Source organism: Nansenia antarctica, assembly GCF_963989245.1.
Source record: "Nansenia antarctica genome assembly, chromosome: 4".
NCBI classification, from domain to species: Eukaryota; Metazoa; Chordata; class Actinopteri; order Argentiniformes; family Microstomatidae; genus Nansenia; species Nansenia antarctica.
This window is the reverse complement of record NC_137689.1, coordinates 64,905,515-64,931,351: the sequence shown is the minus strand read 5'-3', so window position 1 is coordinate 64,931,351 and position 25,837 is coordinate 64,905,515. Positions and strand designations below refer to the sequence as shown.

The 25,837-nt window shown below is 44.5% G+C and overlaps 1 protein-coding gene and 1 pseudogene across 2 annotated transcripts in view; one reads left to right on the top strand and one right to left on the bottom strand.

The window, feature by feature from the left end:
- Positions 1 to 1,161: 1,161 nt before the first annotated feature.
- On the bottom strand, positions 1,162 to 5,210 carry LOC308156263 (adenosine deaminase domain-containing protein 2-like; annotated as a pseudogene). Its single transcript has 9 exons — positions 5,193 to 5,210; positions 4,823 to 4,895; positions 3,877 to 4,005; positions 3,366 to 3,516; positions 3,066 to 3,233; positions 2,735 to 2,874; positions 2,055 to 2,289; positions 1,447 to 1,579; positions 1,162 to 1,272 (listed from the first exon to the last, which is right to left on the bottom strand). The product of its transcript is annotated as an adenosine deaminase domain-containing protein 2-like (transcript).
- Positions 5,211 to 8,849: 3,639 nt separating this feature from the next.
- The window catches only part of add1 (adducin 1 (alpha)), a 30,729-nt gene continuing 13,741 nt past the window's right edge, over positions 8,850 to 25,837 (top strand). The window contains exons 1-10 of the mRNA XM_080527942.1: positions 8,850 to 8,928; positions 18,587 to 18,795; positions 20,472 to 20,634; positions 21,596 to 21,747; positions 22,257 to 22,337; positions 22,763 to 22,912; positions 23,111 to 23,254; positions 23,342 to 23,440; positions 23,643 to 23,816; positions 24,223 to 24,477. Of these exons, the coding sequence (XP_080384068.1) occupies positions 18,601 to 18,795; positions 20,472 to 20,634; positions 21,596 to 21,747; positions 22,257 to 22,337; positions 22,763 to 22,912; positions 23,111 to 23,254; positions 23,342 to 23,440; positions 23,643 to 23,816; positions 24,223 to 24,477 (1,413 nt within the window). The 5' untranslated portion in view covers positions 8,850 to 8,928; positions 18,587 to 18,600. The remainder of the gene's footprint in view (positions 8,929 to 18,586; positions 18,796 to 20,471; positions 20,635 to 21,595; positions 21,748 to 22,256; positions 22,338 to 22,762; positions 22,913 to 23,110; positions 23,255 to 23,341; positions 23,441 to 23,642; positions 23,817 to 24,222; positions 24,478 to 25,837) is intronic.

Genomic DNA, 25,837 nt, shown 5'->3' with positions numbered 1-25,837 from the left:
CCCACAGCCAAGATAGGACACATTTTACACATTTTACAGGAAAAACATATCGACCTTAATCGATATTTATTTCGGTTGCACAGTCTAGCACCGCCGCCGGCGTGCTGGAGAGAGTTCAAATAATAATAATAATGTCCGATAGAACACTACTGGCGCGCGGCCGCTTCTCCGAGTCCCGCCCAGCTGTTCCCCTTTCGGGATAGTTCTCGGCTCCGTCTCCGCGCCACACCCCCTTTCGGGATCTGCTGTTCCGTCTCTCCGTCTCTCTCCGTCTCTCTCTCCGTCTCTCTCTCTCTCTCTCTCTCTCTCTCTCTCTCTCTCTCTCTCTCTCTCTCTCTCTCTCTCTCTCTCTCTCTCTCTCTCTCTCTCTCTCTCTCTCTCTCTCTCTCTCTCTCTCTCTCTCTCTCTCTCTCTCTCTCTCTCTCTCTCTCTCTCTCTCTCTCTCTCTCTCTCTCTCTCTCAGAACACACATGCATTAGTGGTGCAGGAAGGCCTACTGTCACAGCGGAGTGTGTGCGACGCGCTGGCCAATGGGAGAAAGATCATCGGCCACTTCAAGCATTCCCCACTGGCCACTTCACGTCTGCAAACTGTACAGACTGAACTTGGAATGCCTAAAAACATTTTTTATTTATTTTTTCAAACGCCGTGGTATCGGATCGGTACTCGGTATCGGCAAGTACTGCACGGTCAGGTATCGGTATCGGGATCAAAAAATGGTATCGGAACAACACTAGTGAAAATACATAGGGGAGGAGTCCGGGACGCCGGCCGAATGGCAGTCTATGGCAGTCCAAATACTTTTGGCTTACACGTGAGCTGTAGCAGCGCTGTCCCGGTGTACTAATGTAAGGAGATTTCGGAGATGGTGTGGTACATGTAAATAAATGACATTGATTACCTTTGGGGATTTAGGTCCTAAGCTTGGGCAAGATATACTTGTTTGTTTTCCCTTCTAATGCAATACTTCAAACTAAATCTTCAGACTTTTCTGTTTTTATTTTGCACATTATTGAACATGAACATGAACATGAACATGAATGTGAAACCAAACAGAACTTCAAACTAAAGAACATTAAGCATGCAGTAATGCTGAAATTAGGCACAAATCACAAATTCAAACTCCTCTTTGAAACAAAACTACGCCCACACCCATGGGACTCAGTGGCTGAAGCTGTCGACCAGGTGTTTGGAGTTCTAGGGTCCTGCGCCATTGGAGAGGAACTGGTGGTTGACAACCATCTTGGCATTCTGATAGAGACTGGCTTCCAACTGAAACAAGAAGGAACACATCACACAAAATTCACATTCATGCTGTCAACACAATCTTGGCCAGATGATATTCGGTAGCACATGATATGGATACGATGTCGCCTATATGCAGTGCAGACAAATACAGGTCCAAGGGTGCCAGGATATCTACTGATTCATGGCTCAACAACTCACCTTGGCACTGTGACAGGTTTGGAGGTTCAGTAGAGAACTTTGCCCACTCAGCTTTGCAATTTTGCAGAAGTTACAGTAGAGGGCTCTCTTGCACAGTCTGCTGGAGAAGCCAGGCCCACTCACAGTTGGGGAGCTAAGGGGCCAGAGAGAGCATTACGCCTACATAGAAAGCTCCCTCCACAATGAAATTATACATTTACATAATTTGTTTTTAAATGTTTGACATTTACCAGACGCTTTTATCCAAAGCAACTTACAAACGTGTCTAACAAGTAAGTGAATCACATCAGTCATCATAAGAACAAATCTATGCTAGGAGCAGGTGCTATTGGCAGTCACAATGCTAGAAGAAGGAAGGATCTTTTTAATATATACAGTAGAGGAACTGTACAGGGTAGTGGGGAGTGAAGAGGTCTTTACAGTCAAGATGGACAGGCAAGATGTAGTCTGAAGAGATCGGTCTTTTACCCATCAGACTTCATTGTAATGGTAGTATACCAAGTACGGTAAGTATGAAAGTAGTCATCGAGATCATCTATGTTTCATCAAAAATACTTAAATTGTTCCCATGTTACGAGCATCGTCTACCAGTAGCACCATTGACTTACCCATCGACAACAAAGCCTGTTGTGCTGTCCAGCACCTCGATGCTCAGGTCCCCGAGGCACCAGTTGATGCTGAGGTCTTTGCAGTGGCGAGAGCTGTGTTGAGGCGCCACCCCGTCACAACCGAGGAAGACTATCCTCTGTTTCCTAAAGGGTGGGACCAGCTGCTCCTCCCAGTCATCCCCCAGGCGATTGTTGATTGCGTCCGACACGTTGTCCGAGTTATAGCTGGAGTCACCTGAACGGACCAGTAAACCAGAACCAAGTTCTCAAAATTCCTTCTTAACCAGTTAAGGCCCCAATACAATTCTAGAACACTGCTGAAGATTGCTGAGAATTGTCAAGATAAAGATAAAATATTGGAACAAGCCTGAGAAAAGTATCACACACCAGTATTACACAGCACATTATTCAGGGAAAACAGACTAGATTGAGAAAGATTCGGTGACTATTTCAAAATGTACCAAAAGTCAGCATTAAGATTCTGGTTGTTTGTATTATGGTTTGAAAACCAAAGCCGTCAACGGCTACTTACCGTAGAACATAGAACAGCCATTCCTGGCCGGGGGACGGGGGGGACTAGAGGCTCAATACCTCCCAGTGTCACTGGAGCACTGTCCGTCAGTCCTACAAGGGAGGGCGGCCTATGCTACTGTGATTGTAATGCATCCTTGGTTACTTACCTAGGACCACATTGATGATGTAGAGTGGCTCAATGAAGTGGCTCAGCAGCGCCCCCTGGACCCCGGTGACGGCCCAGCGGCAAAGTTTGTCACTGTCGGACATGCAGCAGCCCCACACACCCGGATGATTCAGGGAGTTCCTATGGGGACAGAGGATGCACACAATCACTCTCACTGGGTCACTCAATTAGATCACTAAATTAGTGAAATGTAAACTGCCCCAAAATGTAATTCCCAGCCAATTCTTACACTTCTGAGTGGATGCAAGCAATTAAGATTTCCGCATTGGACACTCAACAACAGCAGCCAGTATGAAAATGCACACACTCACATGGAACCGCACTGTGCTGCCCCTCTTGGGGTCTGGTTGGTGTAGAGGTGAAGGTAGGTTTTGGGCTTGAGCTGGAGCAGGTGGCTGTCTGAGTTTCTCTCGTAGATGGAGCGCTCCTTGCACTTTGGGTCATGGCTGAAGAACAGCAGAAGCTGCTTGTACAAGAACCTGAATAGAAATACAGGATCGGACACATCATTTGCTAGTCTCCAGTATTAATAGCTAAACAAACCAAACAAGTGAGTGAAGTGAGTAAGTAAGTCCAGCCGATCCAACAAAACTCCTGTCAGGCTGATGTACCTTTTGAGAGCCCGTCTGGCGATGACCATGGCATGGCAGTCATGCACCATGGTGCCACTGAAGCAGAGCCAGTCACTGCAGCTTGACTCGCCCGTGCCCAACGCCACAACGTTGTAGCGCACATAGGACTGGCCCCAAGTGTCACACAGCTCTGGAGAGGGAATAATGTGGGAGAATCACATCCATAAACTATTCACAATCTATAGACACATATATATATATATATAACACACATGGACGACACATAAACTGTGTGTGCGTACATTAGACATGCTCATCAAAAATAGGTGTGATTTACAGTCGTTAACATATTTTTGTAGTGTATTATTATTGAATAGATTCCAGGGACGGAGTTGAAAAGGTGAGAAGGTCAACAAGAGTTGTGGAAACAGACCTTCTTGGGGGGTTCGGATGCATAAAAATAAAAAAAGACGTGATTTTGGATTAAAAATGGAAAAGGTGACTAGTTTGCATCCCTGAGATTCCCCAGTGAGCAGAGAGAAGACCTCACCTCTCTCCAGGACGAAGGCAGCCAGGCCGCTCTTGCAGCTGTAGAACTGGGCACACTCCCTCAGGAGGTCGTCAAACACGTTACTGGACACTGCTGCCATCCGATGCATGTGCCAGTCAGTGTAACCCACTAGAAAAGCAGATGCTTTCAGAGTCAGAAGAAGAGATGTACAGTACAGGCCAAAAGTTTGGACACACCTTCTCATTCAATGCGTTTCCTTTATTTTCATGACTATTTGGTACATTGTAGATTCTCACTAAAGGCATCAAAACTATGAATGAACACATAGGAATTATGTATTTAACAATAAAGTGTGAAATAACTCTAAATATGTCTTATATTTTTGATTCCTCAAAGTAGCCACCCTTTGCTTTTTTGTTGTTAATAAAATATATAATAATAATAATATTTAATATAATATGTGTTAATAATAATATGTTATTATATATATATTTAATATTATTATTATATATTTTATTAACAACAACATTTTTTTTATTAACAACAAAAAAGCAAAGGGTGGCTACTTTGAGGAATCTAAAATATAAGACATATTTAGAGTTATTTCACACTTTTTTGTTAAGTACATCATTCCACATGTGTTCATTCATAGTTTTGATGCCTTCAGTGAGAATCTACAATGTAAATAGTCATGAAAATAAAGGAAACACATTGAATGAGAAGGTGTGTCCAAACTTTTGGCCTGTACTGTACTAACCCTGACTCTTGGCAGATCATGCAGTATGTAGGCTACAGTATGGAAGACTATTCAATCAAACTGTTAGAAAAGGCAAACAGGTTTATGCCCCATGTTATAATCCTCAAGCCTATGTTTCCACTGACTTCCATCACAAAATAACCTGTTCCCTTCTAAATACACTCACAAGTTGTTTAATATGAATTCAATATCCGTTTGATCATCAAGTGAGAGCACCTGGCCCCTAACCTCCACTCTTGGGGCTGCTCTGCAGGTTGTCTGACTGGTCCTGGAGCCCCAATTTTAGGAAGCTGTTGTCCAACTTGGGTGGGGATGTGCCAAGGAGGGAGAGGCCATCACTGTCGTCATCATCAGAGTCGTCGTCGTCGTCGTCGTCGTCCTCCTCCTCCTCCTCCTCCTCCTCCAGCATTGGGTCAGGCAGTATAAGGCTATGCAGGGGTTTGGCGAGGGAAGACCTCATGGGCCTATAGTCCGGGTTAAAAACGTCTGGGTTACTGGAATCAGTGTCACCACTTACACAGACATGTCGTCCAGAAGCGCCGCTGCTGCCCCTGTGCATAAGAGAGGCCTGTGCCTTTCTAGGCAGCCGGCTACGTACAACATCTTCGTCCACCATGATTAGTACCTGCAGTGAACACACAGAGTGCATGGGAATTCATTGAACACATGCATCAGTTGTTAGAAAGAGATGCCATTCGTAAACTAAAGGCTAAAGAAGGATACATTTGAACGGTAGGCCATTGTGATGGTAGTCCGTGTTAAGACCTAGAATTGTAGTAGGCCTACCACTGCACTGGACTGGCATCTTATGAGATGCTTTCGTGGAATTTTTCATAAAAACATTTTCTGATACAACAACACTAGAACCGTGTGTATGATTATCTGCAAATGTCTCCCTAACGTTAAAAATGCTGCTGGCATCCCGAACGACATCTGTGGTTGAAGTATGGTGGAAGAAAAAAAAAAAGCGCACGTGCCGTTTTGGCTAAACTAATTAGCTCGCTATCCTACTCAACCAGATTTTTAGTTGAAATATAATTAATTTCAATTGTTCTTTATTTCACTCTATTAGACCATTATGTATGCCGGTTAGTCTCGTTGAGTTAAAATAAAATGTTCTGGTCTATATTTCATTTTAGATAAAGTCACGATAAACACGTCACGACGTAACAAGCGGATAGGTAGCTAGCAGGTGGCGCTGTGCAGACTCAATTACTGTATGAGTGAAGTTTATTTATTTACTGTATGAGTGAAGTTAAGGAGCTAATATATAACATTACTCTGTGTTGTAAGAATTATCTCTGTGAGAGATATTTATCGTTTTATCTTACCTGGCTAGTGGCTTGTTAAGGGCTCATGATATGACCACGCAGGGATGTGACTGAATATTTAGTTATATTGCACATAACACATGTTGACCACAAGAGGTCAGCAAATCAAATGAACTGGACTGGTTGGCCTGATCTGAGGACGTCGAATGCTCCGCAGGCGTCAGTCTGCTTTTCAAGACTGCAGGTTTTCCTCCAAAGCAATCCACTTATTAGAATAGTGTGGTCCACTGTAATGATTCTTGTCCAGTGAGCAACATTAACATAAAACAAAATGTAAACAAAAACACAGTATTTTATTTGCTTTTTAATAATCGATTAAACTCTATTTCTTATAAAAGAGAATCTTAGTAGGCTACTTAGACCTTAGTATACAGAATAACATATGTAAGTAAAAATGCACATATCAATAATTCAAGCAGAGGGGCAGTAACCCAAAGGCAGAAATAACATAAATATATTAACAATCTCTCAAAACAATTGCAATGTAATAAATACAAATTTTCTAGACTCTAATGGAATCGGCATTAACAATTGGTTAGTTTATACTTTAGCCCATTTAAAACAATTCAAATTAGACATAACTTCCTCCATTTGTATATTAATGAAAATATTTACACAGTTGTGAAAGCATTGGAATATAGGCTATAACGTAAAATGTCAGTCGGTCTTCTTATCAGGGACTGTGGTCGATCCATTGGCCTCCCCATTGCATTCAGTCTAAAAAGAGAGATGTTTTTATTTAGTATCAAATCAAAATAAAGCATTAAGAGAATCCAACCGTATTCCACATACTGACATATGCCACTTACCTGGCATGTCCCATTGCTGTTTCCACTAGCTTTCACATCCCCGGTCCCAGTGCCACCCTCCTGAACAGCTTTCACATCCCCGGTGCCAGTGCCACCCTCCTGAACAGCTTTCACATCCCCGGTGCCAGTGCCACCCTCCTGAACAGCTTTCTTGGTCCAGAATCGATTAATCAGTGGAGCTATGAAGGGGTAGAGGATTGGCTCAAGGAACCTCTTATAAACCCACAAGAGCACAGGAATGACGATGCAGGGAATGCAAACCATGTTGGCAGCTAAACTAGACAACCTGGTGGACCAGCCTGAAACAGAAAGGAGGGGACAGAGAGAAACATGTATTATACTGTAGATTAGGCCCAAACAGTAATTTCAAGTCACACCGCTTCTTTGAAAAGATCAGGGATGAGGCTGCTGGGGAAATCACTGTAAGGTTGGAGCTATGAGTGAAAGGGCTATCTGACGATTACGCTTACAAAAAAGATTTAATAAAAAATATAATCAGTGGAGTAACACAAGTTAACCTCGGATTTGGGGTTAATATGTAACTCTCTTAAGTTTCACAGAGGGCATTCTACAAGAATAAATAGGTCGCATCTGAGAGGTTTCAACACACAACGACCTATTTTGTAGCATTAGGTAGCTAGCTTTAAGGACATGCAGGAAGTCTGACAGATCAATATGAAGTCAATTCAGCTAGAAAACTACACGTCTCCACAAAGCACGTCTCCATAAAGATGCTGGCAATATCGGGGCTAGTTACCTAGCTAGCTAATTTAGCTAGTCCACTGCCCAGCTCGAGCTACAAACGCTACATCGTCAACTATAACAATCCCAAATTACATATAATAATATAATAATATATATTATTATATCACAAATGACATATACTAGCTTAATTCAATCACTGTTAGATACTCACCTAAATTACTAGCTATATATTAGTGAGTGGATGAATGATGGACTTGTTGGTCAGATGTGTTGTGATCACACTTCCGGGTGCAGACGAAACCTGAAGTGACGTATATTCCGCTTCCGCTAGAGGAGGAGCCAACTGCAGTCATCATACATTTTCTTTGTAGTAACATGTGCAGTACTGATATATAATTGTAGAACATATTTCAACCTATTGCATTATTAAATGATCAATAATTACAAAACATATTCAGACTGTGGTTCCCTTTATATATGTCAATACGAATCATTGGAACAATGCAAAGTGGTAAACTATAGCAACTGAATGCTGATTAACCCAATGATAGGCCAACAAATAATGTTCCTTTTCCCTGCTGATGAGAAGAATAACGCTTGCCTGTATTCCCTTACATTGCCACTAGATGGCATGAGAGTGTTTCAGTTTTATGGCATTATTCCATCAATGGTGTTTATCTCCAGGTCAGTGGTCTAAATGTACCGTTAAATTGCAGTCGTCTTACTGCAAAGGCTTTTACTCTTAAGCACTTATGAAAGAGTGAACTATCAGGTGACATGGTGATGTGTAAATGTAAACTGTAAATTGTTACTGCTATCAAAGGGTAGGCCTAATGCTTTTCATGCACATTTTTTTTTAAACTGGACTATTAAAGCCAAATACATGTTTCTTAACGGGTGGCTGGGGCGAATTCTGCAGCTATGCATAATATGGCCAATAGAGTGCAAAAAAAATAAGGACATTGAGAGAGAAGGCCTTAGAGCTACGCTATCAATCTCCAACCAGATTCGTCGTTGCTCTCATGTCACGCAATGGAGTTCGAACACAACCAATGACGAGGAGCAGCATTCACTGCTTTGCCGCACCCAAGTGAGAGGCTGGTAGTGGGCGGAGCAACGCAGAAACTACGGCTGTGTTCGAAATGGCATACTAGCATACTGCATACTAGCATACTCAATTAGTATATACTGCATACTGCCTACTAAATTCATAATAAGTATGCCAATACCAGCCGACCGAAAATCTAGTATACATTTCTTGCATACTCAAATTTCACGTATACTCTACAGTGTGAACGCACTGCATACTCAAATCTACGTCATATCTAGTATGAGTAGTATGCTAGTATGCCATTCCGAATACAGCCTCCAAGCAGAGAAGAGCCCTGTGAAAACACCAGGGCAGCGGAGAAACATAGTGAAAATAGCCCAAGCTTCCTTTCAACGTGGAGGTGCAGAGTATTTCCAACCATATTGCATCTAAAAGAGGGTAAGGAACAAAGGGATTTATTTCCCGTGATTTACAATCAGTCGCGTCGAGGCGATGTGCATTATTGAAATGTTTCTGTCTCGCTTTTCTTTTTGTATAATTATGTTGCGAGCGGCGCTACAATGTTGATCCATTATTGCGCTTCGTCAATGAACTGCAGAGGGGCGTGTGCGTGTGCAAATGTTAAAACTGTTGACTTTACTTAAAGCATTTGTAAATCATGCATTCAATAGTTGTGTACGAACGTGTTGGGTCCAACAGCACAATTCAGTTGCCTAGAGCCAAAAAAAGGCCTGAAAAAAGGCCAAAAATCCTAAAAATATTATGAATATGTCGTAGAAGTAGCTATATTTGCACGCTCACCGTTTACTATAAATACAGTGTGTCCTATCGCAGCGTTATACTATGCAATGTTGAAAACCTATGGTCACTGATGGAGAAAAGCTTGCCAAAAGTAACCGACAGAGGAAGGCCGATGGGACAGGAAGTACATTTCCGTTTGCAGCCTGAAAGATTATTTAATGATGATTTAAGCACCTTCCCAGGTATTAGAAAGTGGCTTTCTGTAGCATGATATGTGCAAATCATGGCAGAGAAGTCTTAAAGGAAATCCCTGCCGTTTCCATGTGCATTGTAGCAAATGTAGGAGTTTGCTGTAACCAAGACAGTCATGCAAGTTGTCGGTTGTTGGGCTTTAACACTGGTATTATTTTGATCTCCTAATCTGGTTCCTGACTCTTGCCTCCAGATACTAGCTGGACTGCTCTTCAGACTTAATACATGAAACAGGGACAGTTTAGCCTTTCAAGACTATTTTTGTATTATTTTTATTTTTTTGTACTATTTTCTCCTCACACCTTTCTATCTGAAATCTCCTGAATCTCCTATCACCTCCTAGACATAGCCTACTGTACTACCTTCTTCTACTTCTCTTCAAGTGTCATTTGGATTGCATTGGCATAGTCTTGGAGCCATTCAAACACTGTCTCATTATGGCGGTCTGGCCTTGCCTACATTAATAAATCAAAGTCCAAGGAAAGAAGCTTTTTGAATTACAATGAAAAAAAGCAAGGGGTAGGCCTAATTTCCATGCAGCAGTGAAAGACTTGATAAGAGTATTATGGCCAGAGGAGGACAAGGACGTCTTTGCTGACCTGGCTAAACGTGTGCACTCACTGGCAGATATGTGTTGATTTTAGGCCAATGCTGGAGAGCAGACCCACTAAGCTGTTCCTTCTCCTGCTGCCCTTCATATATTTTTCCTGTGTGCTGAAACTCCCCTCCCCCCACCCCGACTGTACAAGGATTAGAGAGACTAAAAGCCCATGGAGATAAGTAAGAGGTGTGTGTGTGTGTGTGTGTGTGTGTGTGTGTGTGTGTGTGTGTGTGTGTGTGTGTGTGTGTGTGTGTGTGTGTGTGTGTGTGTGTGTGTGTGTGTGTGTGTGTGTGTGTGTGTGTGTGTGTGTGTGTGTGTGTGTGTGTGTGTGTGTGTGTGTGTGTGTGTGTGTGTGTGTGTGTGTGTGTGTGTGTAAGAGAAACTCCCTGGATTTCGTTATTCCGTTGGAATGAGAGGAACACCCAGTGGAGCAGACTCTCTAAGCCCAGGCCCATCGTTCCCCACCAGTTTTCTGGGGTCTGTTTGTTTTACTACACAGCCCACACCCACACCCTTGACCCCTAGTGAGAATAAAATGTGTTCCTCATTTTAACTTCTCGCTCTCTCTTTTTCCTTCCTTTCTCCAATTGCAACATTTGGCAGGGTATCAGTGTGTAAAATGCAAGATTTGTTAGTGGGTGTATTTTGTGTTGGACCTGAAACAGCAATGTTTTATGGACATGGATATCACTGAAGGCCAGAGGAAAGCTATACAGTTCCTGTTGGTTTCCTCTCAAAATGTTTAGTTTTTTTAACAACAGATGACATGACAGATTACAGCACCACCGCTGATGTCTGAGTTGTTTCTACTGCACATGTTCTGAATCTGTAGTGGAGGTCTACATTTAGTCTACACTTGTGCTCCTGTCCACAACATGTCTGCCTTGTATACTATTGCTATTCTGCAGCGTCATGCAGAGTCCTCAATCCTGACGGACTCAAATCTGTGGCACTTTGTTTAATGTAATATTGCTATACAACATGTGAATTACAGTTGGAAGAAAGAAACGTTTATTGAACTTGACGTTCCAAATATGAACATTTTAATATTCACTTGAAACAGATCATTGTTCTTACCAGGTAAATATTGACACTGTGTGACAAGTAGAACAGGTTACCACTAGCGCTTCTGGAGATCTCCCATCACTCTCCCACACGTGACATGCAACAGCCAGATAAAGCCATGTGGTCCCTCCCTAGTCCTTTGCCTCTGTCCCGAGCACAACGCCTCTGCAGCAGGTTGGAGATAACAACATTCCCATGCTCAGCAGCAGGGTTAGCCTTAGACCTTAGTGTTACTAAGAATTCAAAGCTTTATTTTTGGTCTTCCATGGGAGCATTCGGGGGCTTACATGGATCTTAGCTGTTTTCTCAAACCTTTGTCATTGCCTGTCATGTGCAAAGTGGGCCTTGTTGACTTATCTATCTACTACCACCGTCTCTAAGTCTCATCATAATATGGAGACACGGTGTGCGTGTGTGTGTGTGTGTGTGTTTGTGTGTACATCTACAAGTAACATTACATCATAAAGAGTAGAGTAAAGTAGAGCACAGTTATGCCTCATTTCAGCTTTGTCCAGTCCAGTGCATCATACATTCTCCCTCGCATGTTAAGTCATCAGATTTTCCACACACCCTACTCCCACCTGTGCTGTGCAGCAGGGCCTATTTGAAGCCACTGCTTGGAGGATTGTGAGGTTGGTCCCCCTCCCTCCCATAGAGAAGCACCCTAGTGAATAACAAGATATCCTACAGCACTTCCTCCTCCAGCGAGCCTTTCCCATAATCCCTCAGGTCAAGGACAATCCCTGTTGGTTATGACGACATGAGCGTTGGCATTTATGAATGAGTGACCTCTCCATTTCAGGATGATCTCTGTCTATAACAAATCAAGGCTGATATGTAGTGGCCTCTAATTGAGTCTGAATAGCTTTTAGCCACTTTTCTCAGAATTTATTTAACGTGTCTTACAAATGGTGGAATGGTAAACTACATCGGATGCAGGGAATTATCAGATTAGAAATGTATGTCCTTTTTCCATGATTTCAGATCATGTGATGGAGCCTTGTCAATCAAAACAAATACAGTTTTTCCCATAAGTAAAATTATAGCACTTTGAAGAGGGCTAGTTTGTATGGACATATCTTTCTGCATATTGGTCCAACACGAATTGGATACTATGCGGTGAGGGTTACTAGGACTTAACCATGTAAACAGAGACCCAAACACAAGGGCACAGCCCACAGCGTCACAGTCAAGAGTGAACGGGTTATTTGATACATTCCTGCTTCAGTGGCCAGTACACAGTAGTCAGGCTATCTGAGACATAGACAGCAGTTGTCTGAGAAGTCCAACAACCCTGGGATTATTCTGGATTTCAGCTATGACAGGCATTCACCCTGGAGTTATAAAGGGCCTTGAAGGCTGGTTCTCTGCGATGTCTGGAAGCAGCTTGTACAGCTAGTATGCATATACACACACACACACACACACACACACAAAGAGAGAGAGAGAGGAAGGAGCAAGTCAATCGGAAAGAGGGTGAGTTCGACACCAAGTTTTTTTTGTCACTTTCTCAAAGAAAAGTCCTTTCACTAAACAGTATTTGACTGACATATTTTTGAGCCAACTCCAGAAGTCTTTCATCTCAGCCCTTTCTCATATTCGGTATTTCTGGGATGAATGGGGATTGATGTGAAAAGGCCTTTGAGCACAACTTCCTGCTCCGAAATCACGATGACAAAAAAGGAATAAATGCATTGTGTGCCAATTAAGTTTTGATCGGGGTGCATGGCCGGGCACACTCAACCACGAAGTCTCGACCTAAATGCTTTTCCATCCCATTGGCAGTCTAAAAACGTCCTGTATTGTTAGAGGATATCTCATTAGAACACACATGCACATTTCATTTTAAAGGCTCCCTCCTCTCCTCTAACTGCGGCCCATCTGCAGAGCTGAAACCCAGCCTCTCAATGCTGTCATCCATGCCTCATCGGAGGACGTGCGACTGGGGTTTGGAGAACGAAACAATGGAATAAGTGGAACGTTCCAACGTATGGAATCAATATGAGAGGCCTGGCCTTCTCCCCACGGCATTGGAGCCCAGATTGATTCATCTCTTTAGTTTCCGCTAGAATGTTCTAAATGGGGTTTACCACCGCTCTCTCTGTGAAAGGTTGAAGTGCATTTTACTGTGGAGGCTGTGGCTCAGGAGGTAGAGCCGGCCTCTAATAATACCAAGGTTGGTGGTTCGGTGGTTCGATCCCTGGCTGGCCATGTGTCGGTGTCCTTGGGCAAGACACCCCAAATAGCTCCCGATGAGCGGGCCGGCGCCTGCTTGCCGCCATTGGTGTGTGAATATGTGTGTGAATGAGAGGCCATTGTAAAGCACTTTGGAATAAGGCGCTATATAAGAGCAATCCATTTACCATTTACTGGACACAAAATGGCTACGGCTAGCAGGCCAGCTTATGTTCAAAGTTGCTACATTTACCATAGAGTGTCAAGAGTGCAGAAATGAATTGGATTTAAATTCCTTGAAAAGGCTGGAATGAGTTAGTAACACCTTTGGGTTCTTTGAGTGGAGTTGGCTCCAGCAGTGTGAGATTACACCATTACATAACAGCAATTTCAAAGGCTATCCCCAGTTTCCATGGTAATGTGCTTTGTTTCCATAGTGACCACACTGTAAAACTACACCCCTGCACACTTCAGATGCGCTCCAGCAGTAGTCTGATAGATGGCAGGGGCCACTTGTGTAATAGGCCTGGTATGTAAAGAAAGGTTAACACACTAATCACCCCCTAGAGTGTCAAGTGTTTTATGTGGTATTTACCAAGCAACAATAGTTTAAATAGCCACAAAATGGCGCATCAAAATTTATGCATTGAGAATTTAGGTGCCTTTATTCAGCTGTGGGACTAAATGAGTTAACCAACCATGTGTGAAATGGAAACGCCTCATGTTGTGATCGTATTAGTAACGACACACTTTTTTCAGCAGCTGCACACGTTTTTTGTTTTTTTTGTACCGTAATTGTTTTAAGGCATATAAAACAGTGAGCCGATACATCATGGCTACGAGACGCAGCCAGGTGGCAGAATGAGCACAGGGTGTCTGTTGAGATGAGTGTAGCAAGGCCTGTAGTCTGTCAGTGCCCAATAGAAAACAAGACAGACATAGTGTAGTATGTGTGTTTGAGTGGACACTGGACAGTAGCCTGTGTGTTTGAGTGTGTGCTTGTACACTGTGTGACTGTGTTTGTGCAACTTGATGGTTACACAAAATGACATGGCCATTTCTTTTTGACAGACTCTTTAGTTAAGTTGTTTGGGAGGGTGGCTTGTGTTATTATATGATATTATGTTAAGTATCTGCATGTTGTTGTGATTCAAACTAGTTTGAGCTCACAAGGTGTTATGAGTGTATGTGATCAGCTGCCGCCGGCCTGCTGTCAGAAGTAAGGGTGTGTGTGATCTTGCTGGTGGACAGTGAATGTAGTAAATGCAAGCTATGTCTGGGGGCTGGACTAAGAGTAATATGAGTGGTAGCCTTCAGACCTGTAATATGAGATGGAGCCTGCCTTTTAATGTACATTATAGTAGTTAATGTGCTTTTCATATCATTAAAGAGAGAAAATTAACAGCAGCACAACACCAGTAGGGAAAATGGACAAAATAATTAGTATTGTTAGAACAGTATTGTTATTGGTGGTTTACTTCTTATTATTCTTTTCCTGGCTTTGGTCAAATAGCTCAAAAAGTCCCTGACCAAAAATGCTATGAATTTGCATGCCTCAACTAGAGAGCATCAGTAACTATGGCAGAAAGAATGACCATGATTTGACTATAGGTGGCGCTATAATAACCAAAAGTAAGTAATTAACTTCAGAATGCTGGCATTTCCACCCTGTTGGATGACAATTTATTAAACTTAGTACGGTACATATGTGTCTTTCCTCATGGGGAACATATTTGCCTCATCATCATAGCATAGTAGCCTAGATGTATATCAGGCCATAATTAGGTGACTGGTACCTTACAGGCCTGTGGTCCTAGGGTACTTCATAATATCATAGCTTAGTATATCATGAGTTAAACTTGGCCCATAGGTGAGTGGTCTACCCCCTATCTGTCAATCTACAACTTGTCTGTAGGTCTACCCCGTGTCTGTCAATCTCACCCCATTTATGGTTATGGGGGCATATCTGTAGGAACACGCCCCATTGCTGCTTGCGGTTATATTTTATAAATGTATTTGTCTGCATCAGTATTTAATCAAAAGGAAAGGACACTACTAAACTAAAAACCCTCCCTGACAATGCAAGTGTGTTGGATGCTGAGTGATGACATGATATCATGGCCCAACACGACCATCTCATTTATCCTCGCTTAAAAACAAACTGCAATTTATTTTTCTTTATTTCTTTGTTTACTTATTTTTTAGGTTAGGGTTAGTGTCTACTGTCTTCATTACCGATCACCACTGTTATTATTACCACTTGGGATTGGGTGGGCCGGGGGGGAGGGGATGGGTTATGTTCGTGTTATGTGTTCATGTTATTTTTGTATATCTGTAATCTCTACCTCACTCTCAATAAAAAGAAAGTAAAAAAACAAACACATTTTTTACATTTGACAGCTCTCTCTCTTGGTACAGTATTTCCATTTTTGCTGTGTCACACCCAGTACAGCAAGATGTAGCCAGCCAGCAGAGTAGTCACAACAGGGAATGCTACACGAAGATGTCAAAATTACTTCTGAAGGAACCTCACAGCAGGATGTGTCTTGTCATTCCTGCCCTATTTGCTAGTGGAACATTTATGTTGTTCTTCTCTCGTGGGTTCTTGCTCTGTGAGGATACATCTTGTTCTGTGCGTGACCAACCTGACTGGACGGCTGTGTTCACAAAATGACCTCCAGCTCACCTCCATGGACCCTTGGCAGGTTTCGTCTCCCTGTTAACCATAGAGTTACTGGTTGTATGACGATATACCGTACTCTTCTCTGGGGATTCTGTGGAGGTATTCATGGCATCTTAAGTGACCAGGACCACGGCTGTGTACTGTGCATCAGGGGAGGCTGGAGGAGGTAAAAATCGGCTGACGTGGCTCATTGTAATGTATGGAACGTAATGAGGTCTCAAACCCGCCCACCCTTTTCATCCATTTAGCCTGCCAAAGCTAGCTGACGAATAATCATAAAGTTGATGAACAAACATAAATCTGACGTTAGGCTGCCATTTTAAATACCAACCACCAATAGATCTAGGCCTACAGAATCTTTATGCGTCCTTTGACTAAGATCTTCTTAGATCAACTCGTTGAAGTATTTTGATAGAGTCTGGCACTGTTCCCATGGATGTGTGGAGAGCTTTTAAAGCAGTGCTGCAGTGTAGCTATCTGGAGGCGGGGGGGACTATTACCCAACGCCTTAGTTATTTCCTGGTCTGGTCTCCTCCAACAGGGAGTGGTGGTTGGGTCAACCATCTGTTTGCATTGAAAACACTTCATACCGTTTTAAGCGTGTTTAAGACTGTTTACCCCTCTATGTTTGTGCTTGTAAAAACCCTCTTGACCGCACTTGGGCATAGGAGTCTCCCAGGGCTCTGTTGCTTGCTCCTATCAGGCCATTGTTCTAAGGAGTCTGGTTTCGTCTGCAGGGTTTCCCACACTGGCACAACAACATTAAGAGATACCAAACGATCAATAGTGCTTAGTCAGTGGTTTTGACCCGGAGCTAAGAGAGACTGCGTTCCATTTAGTCACTGTACTGAAGTTACCATTCCTGTTTTTTTGTCAATACCATCATAAATGGCTATATATAAAAAATGCCATAAGAGTGTTTGTCCAGCACCACTGTGTGTGGTTGAAGACTTTTCAAGAAGGTGAAAGAGGAGCGAGAAGAATCAGAGATGACTGCCTATTGTCGCAAGCTTGTGATTGACGCAGACGAAGCTTTCCGCTGATGTCGCGGGTGTCCGTCCTGAAAGTACTTTTTCAGCACAACAGGCAAAGATGTTGTAAACTTTAGAGAATAAAACTGGAACATATTAAAACATTTTCATTCACATTTTTGTCGTTGTGTGAAAATAACAATAATAACAACGTAATTGTAAACCGCGGTTTAATGACGGTTTAAAAACCGTAATATACAATACGCCCAACCCTAATACACACACACACACACACACTTGCTTGTACACACATACTCTTGCACATACACACTTACCATGAAGCTGCAGCACTACAAGGTCGTTGCAGGTAAAAGACCATAAAGACAGTGCAGCATTATCCAGTGCCTGGGGAGAATTGGGCAATTTGTGATCAAAATGAATTAATAACAGTCGAGCGCTTTGAGGGCTCTTTTTGGCCCTAATGATGTAGGCACTACCCCCCACCCCCCACCCCCTCCTCCTCAGCTCAGTGAGTGCTCTCTCTCTGCTGGGTGGCCTGCCTGGATGATTAGAGCCTGCTCTGGAGTTGTCATAGCAGCCCTGTCTACAGTTCCGGCTGAGCCACTCCATGCGTGTGTGTGTGCGTGTGTGTGTGCGTGCGCTTCAGTTAGTAGGCCTCTCTGGCACAGACTCCCCAAGCCTAGCCCTAACAGCTCTTCTGTCTTCTTATGGAGGACAGTATCTAGTCTAATGGACAGTCTGAGAACACATTATCCTCTGATTCACTCCAACACTCAGACAGCCTTGACAGAGATGGGCGCGGATCAATTACAAGTAATTTCTGTCTCCATCTCTCCCCTGTTGTCATCTCCTTTCCTTTTCTAAATGGAAAATTGTGTGGTAAGGCTATTACACATGTTGTTGTACAATTAATAGATTAGTTTGAATTTACTTGAACAAGCTCAATAGGCTGGAGCAGGCTACATACCGCTATGCTAAGAGCTGGCTACATACTAACCCTAACCCCCCCCCCCCCCCCCAGCATGACAGCAGAGTTCTGTTTTGAATCTAGGCTGAGCCAGAGGAAATGGACAGGAAATCAATGAACCACCCTGGGGAGGGTGGGTAGGGTCACATGACCAGACAGGAAGCATAGGTGAGGTATGTCATCGGACAGAATGTTTTGGCACCAATGCGTGATGACGCCTAGTTTCCATCGGGTTTGAAGCAGGCGGGTCACACAGAGACCTGACCCGAGTTCTGCTCCGGTTTGCTACCCCTTTCTACGCTTGATAGTTGTTAGCTTTTAACTCACTAACTGCCAAAGAATGCCGGATCACTCGCCACCAAGAGTGCCAAATTTTTCTATGTGGTGTTTACCTAGCAATAATACTCTGATTGGCTACAAAGTGAAGCATCATCATGCATTTTTGGTGAATAAAGTCACCCCGTGGCACTCTAGAATGTTGACAATTTGGACGACTTTATTCACCCCCTGAACGAGTGAGCGCATCGTTTTCTGAGAAGAGCAGGTGATAGAACCTTGCTGTTCTCCACCTCAAGCTTAACCTCTCACCTTTGTCCTTTACACCCCCCCCCCCCCTACAGGAGCCAACACCAGGATGAACGGTGACTCAGGAGCCGGGGTGGTGACCGCCCCCCCTCCCACCACCGCCCCCCACAAGGAGCGCTACTTTGACCGCGTGGACGAGAGCAGCCCCGAGTACCAGCGGGAGAGGAACATGGCCCCCGACCTCCGGCAGGACTTCAACATGATGGAGCAGAGGAAGAGGGTGTCCATGATCCTGCAGAGTCCGGTCAGTGTCCCTTGGACTGTTCATAGAGGGCACACACACCTTCTCACTCCCATACACACCGATATACGTATATACACACACAAGCCGTGTTTCCATAAAATGTCAAGAAAGTTCGCAAAAAATAGAAGAAAGAAAATGGGAATTATGCGCGTTTCCATTAACTGGTTTGGGGCGAATAATCTAGGCCACATAAAGCGTAATTTCGTCAGAGGATGACACGGTATAGGCTATTATACAGTACATACATATAACACAAGGCACAAAGTCAAATCCCCACCCCTCCTCTCTTTAACTCTCCTCTTCTCTCCCCTCCTCCTTCCTATCTGTAAACATACAGCTGTCTCCTTAAACTGAGAATAAGAACTGTCTCCCTAAACTGGGATTAGGAACAACTCTCCCTAAACTGGTAATATGAACATCAAAACCATGTTGTCTTGCAGCAGAACAAGGGGCCTTATACATACAACACAAGAAAGACAAATTCCGGGAAGACACAGACAGGGGAAACAGCTGATTCATGTGAGCTGAATGTTTATTCTGCAAATCTGTTTCCATCGAACTTTTTGCGCATTAACTCAGATTCGCAAAAGGCAAAAACCACCTCAAGCGAGCGTACACATTTAAAAAAAAAAAAAAAATCCCGAAAATTTCGAATGCGATATACTTCAGAATTTATCAATTATCAATTTGGAGTTAAGTCTCCAATATTGTGAATGGCCTCTTTCAGTGGGAACACTGTCTCCCTCTCCACTATCACATGATATAACCACTCTTAACACACACACATCAACAGTATGTCTGTCTCCTTGAATAGAGCTGTGTTGAAATCCAGTCCGTGTATGTATACAAGCTCAGTGTTTACACCCCACCCTTGTCACAAATGGAAGAAAGACAGTCTTTTATGATCTGGTGGCTGGAGCAGGGGGTAGGCAGGCCTGGGCAGAGAGTCATATGCCCAGCACGCTGGTTGTCTATGGGTCAGAGTGGAAATGAGGAGAGAGAGCGAAAGAGAGAGCGAAAGAGAGAGAGAGAGAGAGAGAGAGAGAGAGAGAGAGAGAGAGAGAGAGAGAGAGAGAGAGAGAGAGAGAGAGAGAGAGAAGGCTGGGAGGGCAGATCTGGTATTTTCCCCTCTAGCTCTTTCTCTGTCAGAGAAGCTTGTTCAGCCTGCAGATCAGATGTGCCATCTTCAGTAAGACATGTAGGTTCGATGACTGAACTCAGCTTGGAAACACAAGTTTATTTTCTTTGTCTGTTCTTCGTCCTCCTAAAAACCGACTTCAGCCTCTCTTTTTTTATAGCCTCAGACTCTGCAATGCGGCAGTCAACAGGCACAGTCACTAACTTGTGACATCGTCAAGAAGCGACACAGAGAGAGAGACAAGAGCCTTTTTGTTGTTTGCCTTTGATTTAAGAGTGTGGGTCCTGCATTAGAGACGCTAAGAATAGCCGATGGCAGTGTCAGAATGCGGCAGCGATGGCGGCGGGGTTTTTGACAAGTACTGTCCTGTCCTTACTCCTGACCCTGCTCTGTCTGTCTGCCTGCCTGGCTGGCTGTTTCTCAGTCTGTGTGTCTGACTGTCTGTTTGTGTTTCTGACTGACTGGTTGTATTTCTGTCTTGTCTGTCTGTCTGTGTTTCTGACTGACTGTCTTTCTGTCCGTCTGTCTGTTTGTGCAGGCCTTCTGTGATGAGCTGGAGACCATGATCCAGGACCAGCTGAAGAAGGGCAAGACCCCCACCAGCCTGCTGGCCCTGCAGCAGATCGCTGACTTCATGACCACCAGCATCCCCACCATGTACCCTGCAGCCCCCCAGGGGGGCATGGCCGCCCTCAGCATGAGTGAGTCCACTGACCGGCCAGAACATTACCCTTTATATACAGTAACATTACCCTTATACTACTGTCCATCACATAACCCTTTACCCTTATACTACTGTCCATCACATAACCCTTTACTCTTATACTACTGTCCATCACATAACCCTTTACCCTTATACTACTGTCCATCACATAACCCTTTACTCTTATACTACTGTCCATCACATAACCCTTTACTCTTATACTACTGTCCATAACATAACCCTTTCTAGTGTGTATCAATAGGACTATTCTGTCCAATGTCCACAACCCTCCACCAGGGCAGGCTGTTGACGGCAGAAATCAGAGGACAGGCTCATTGTAATCCAGCAATGAAATGCAGAATGGTATCAAACACACGTGTTCCATTCTGTACGTGTTGCATTCCATTCCATGCATGACAATGAACCGGTCCTCCAATTTCTAACGCCACCAGCCTCCCCTGTTCTCCCCTGTGTATGTCATGTCAATATGAGTGAATATCACTGACCATAACCCTCTCCAATGTGTCACTCAATATGGACAAGGACGTGTACCTGACTAATTAGTTTACCACTAATGTGTCGTCTTATAAGGCTTAGATGTATAAGTATAGTACCGTTAGCCTTTATTATGATACCGTTTATTTCACCCACCAAGAATAAAGACCCAGCTAAGTGGCGTTGTGCTACAGTCCATACTAGTTGGATATACATGCCTCTCTCTCTCTCTCTCTCTCTGCTTTTTACTGATTCCTCTAGTCTAGCACGACCTCTTAACAGTCATGTGCCCAGATTAGCCGAACCCCAGTGGGCAGCAGCGAAGTAAAGATAAACTGTGCTTAAACTCCTCTGCCTGTCAGAATTTGACACTACAGGCTTGGTGTTTCTAGACAACGTGTTTACTCCAACACTACGACAGTAGGTAGTTCTGTTGAGTGATGTGTGTGTATGTGTGATGACAGGTCTGGGCATGGTGACCCCCGTCAACGACTTGCGAGGTTCAGACTCCATCTCCTATGAGAAGGGGGAGAAGCTGCTCCGCTGTAAGCTGGCAGCCTTCTACCGCCTGACCGACCTGTTCGGCTGGTCCCAGCTCATCTACAACCACCTCACCGTAAGATAACAGTCAGAATGTTCATGTTATATATTGTGTTTTTAATCTGTATTATCTTACTTAACTGTAAAATGTGTTATAGTGTGTTTATAATCTTAATCTTACGAAGCGTCATCGTAGCAGACTCGTTGGTGAGAAACAGTCACAGTTGAAGTAACTGTGAGAGGATGGAGAGGTTTTGGTTTGTGACTTTCACTGCAGTAAAACGCAGAGCTTTGCAGGATCAGTATGGAAATGCAGGGCTGGCTAGGTTGCTAGAATAAGCCCTGTGCACTGTGTTGGCTATGGCTACATGGGATTCAATCAGAGGAGGTGGGAGAGGGAGCTGTTCTGTCTTTATGTGGGAGGATGATGAGTCATCGGAAGAGTAGATGCAGTGCAATACAAGACACTTTTCTAGAACATTTCTGTTCTAGTTTATATGAGCCTGTTTGGTACAATGGTCTCGATGATGTTGTTGTTGTTATTGCTGTCCTCACTTAAACCTTTTATTCTGGCACATCTCACAGGTCAGGGTGAACTCCGAGACAGAGCGTTTCCTGATTGTCCCCTTTGGGCTTCTGTATAGTGAAGTCTCTGCCTCCAGTCTGGTAAGATTCTCCCATCAGTGACTCTTTCTTAACCAAGGGTGAACATTATGCCGATATTTGGGGCTCTGCATGTTTTAAGTTTAGCATCATACCATTCCTCGAGACAACAAGGTTGTTCAAGTTCACTCTCTGTCTAATCTAGATCAGGTACCGATGAAATGCTGAGTCAAAGTTGCTCCAAGGCCAGCGCTGCTGTCTCCCTCCAATCTGATTAAGATGGTTAACATCACTGTCACTATTAACGTCACTGTCACTGACGCTGTTGCTACAGGCTCTCACTCATACGGCTTCGGCTCACTGTTTCTGTCTCTGTCTGTCTGTCTGTCTGTCTGTCTGTCTGTCTGTCTGTCTGTCCGTCTGTCCGTCTGTCCGTCTGTCTGTCTGTTCTGTCTCTGTGTGTGTGTCTATCTGTGTGGTGGTCCTAGGTGAAGATCAACCACCAGGGGGAGATAGTGGACCGGGGGAGCACCAACCTGGGGGTCAACGCGGCCGGCTTCACCCTCCACTCTGCCATCTACTCTGCCCGCCCCGACATCAAGTGTGTCGTACACGTTCACACAGCGGCCGGAGCTGCGGTAGGGACACACACACACACACACACACACACCATGTTCTGTTCTCAAAGACCGTCATCAGGATCTGTAGATTTTTCACACTTTTCATAATATTATTATATTAAAGAAAACTTTGCCACAGTATACATTCTTCAATAAACACTACTCAGGTCTGCATCGAGAAATGAGTGTAATGAGTGAAGTGTGTGTGTTTGTCAGGTGTCGGCCATGAAGTGTGGCCTGCTGCCCATCTCTCCAGAGGCGCTGTCGCTGGGCGAGGTGGCCTACCACGACTACCACGGCATCGTCATCGACGAGGCGGAGAACGTGCTCATACAGAAGGACCTGGGGCCAACAGCCAAGGTGCGTGTTTGTGTGTGGTTGTACGTTTGTGTGTGTACGTTTATGTGTCTCTGTGTGTAATGTAAGCTGTGTGCTTGTGTCCTCCAGGTCCTGATTCTGAGGAACCATGGGCTGGTGTCCGTGGGGGAGACCGTGGAGGAGGCCTTCTACTACATCCATAACCTGGTCACCGCATGCGAGATCCAGGTAGGTCCACCACACGCAGCCCTCCGCAAAACACACCTCCTCCACATTGGATTGGTGTGGAGTGTGTGTATGGCTTGTGGAGTGTGTCATAATGTGTGTGTGTGTGTGTGTGTGTGTGTGTGCGCGCGCGCGCACTCACGTGCCTGTGTGTTTGTGCGGGTTCTCATGTGTGCGTGTGTATGTTTTCTCTCTCACTTCACAGGTCCGCACTCTGGCCAGCGCCGGAGGGCCAGACAACCTGATAATGCTGGACCCAGCCAAGTACAAAGCCCGGCCGCGGTGCCCTGTACCCAGCACAGACGGATCCAGCACACAGCCCAAGTGGCAGGTCGGGGACCAGGAGTTTGAGGCTCTCATGAGGATGCTGGATAACCTGGTAGGAACCACATGGTGACGTTTGGGGGGGGGGGAAATACGTCCATTCCATGTCACACACTTCGCCTCTGCATTCCAGTGTGGTTTATTTCCATCAGTGTTTGCACTGTAATGTCTTCATCAGTGTAATGCTTGTTTATTTTCATACTAGTTTACAGATTACAGGTTACAAGTTTCAATGAGTAGATTCCAATCCACAGCTGTACCCGTATGCTATAGTGGCGTTAAGCCCTTTGTGTGGAGGAAATGGCCATGTGATCAACCATCTAACCATACCAACCTCTTTCTTTCTCTGACTCTCTCTTGCTCTGTCTGTCTCCTTCTGTCTGTCTCTTTCTCTCTCCTTCTCTCTCTCTCTATTTCTGTCCCCCCCGCCCCCCCCCCCCCCCCCCGCCTCCCTTCCCCAGGGTTACAGGACAGGCTACCCCTACCGCTGCCCCAGCCTGAGAGACAAGGGCAAAAAGTTCAGTGACGTGGAGGTGGCCCCCTCTGCCACGGGCTACTCCTATGCCGAGGACAGTGACTCGGGCGCTCGCTCCCCTCTCAAGCACAGCTTTCAGAGGCAGCAGCGCGACAAGAACCGCTGGCTCAACTCTGGCCGGCCGGACGAGGCCTATGAGGAAGGGCCCGACGGCACCGGCAGCCCCAAGTCGAAGACTAAGGTGTGGACGAACATTACACACGATCACGTCAAACCCTTGCTGCAGTCTCTCTCGTCCGGTGTCTGCGTGCCAAGCTGTATTACCAACTGCTTGGTCTGTGCCTATCTTATTGTTCATAGTTCAGACGTACAGCTACTGTTGTTGTTGTTGTTTATATATGGGGCAGTTTGGTTGGCACCCCAAGGCTTGGGGGGTAAATCGATGTTTGAACGACAGTTTTTAGTGTCTTCTCCGATGTTATTTCCAGTGCTAACTAACTAACACTCCTTGGGTAGTTTTGTTGTCTAGCCCCCCCCCCCCCCCCCATCTCACTAGCCAAGTCCAAAAGACAATTTAGCTTTGACTGCTTAAGACTGATTGTATATAGTGTTTGCTTTTTTTATTCCTTCATACATGGAATTCTGTGTAGCGTTTCATGTCTCTAAATCGCTTTCTGTCTGAAGAAAACGTAACGTTATTTCCCTACTAACCCCACTCTCTTAAGCAGTTGGTCCTGCCCTCACCCCTCTCGCTCCCCACCTCCCTCTCTGAGGCTTTAGGGTGCCACCCCAGCTGCTCAGTGCATGCCGTGTTGCATGAGTGGTGAAGTGCATTGTGGGTGTTGTAGTCCCGGAGGAGCGGCGGGGCGTGGCATGAGCCCAGAGCGGGCGTGGCTCGATGATGTTGCTAACCACTACTGCTTTACAGAGTCCCTTCTTCCTTTTTGTCTTTTGTGCATTTTTCTTTAACTCTTTGTTGTGTGGAAGTTGCTAGGAGCTAGTAACTAGATTTAGTAGGAAAAAACAAACCTCACCTACAGTAAGCACTTGTTCAAGATGCGGCGTGTTGTATATATGAGAGTTGTTCTCCATTAAGGACTACATTAACTCTGATCAATGCGCGTGAGTAGTATAACAATATCACTGGTTAGCATTTATAAGCAATTAGAATTTGACATTCTATGGCATTACAGAAAATGCAAGGTTGCAAATATACATTTTGTATTCCCAGCTCAAGTACAAGACTGTAATGAACCTCCGAGCAACCCAAACATGCTTTAGGGGTGGATTACTTAAGCATATGCATACATATGCCAAGCACAAGAGCATTGACACCATAGTCTTATAGGTAGAGACAGTATCACACATATGTAGAAGCACTTCAAAAATAGCATGTGTTCTTTTATTTGGAGAGTTGTTTGACCTTTGACCCAGGAAGTGACCTCTTGGCCTCTCAGCCAATCAGATCTTGAGCTTGGCAGTATAACAACAGAGTGGATGTGGGTGGATAAGGCTCAAGACCCGCCTGCTTTGCTATTGGTATGGACCGTAACCCCAAAGAGTCATAGCCTGCTTTTTTATGACTCCGCCCCTACTATTCC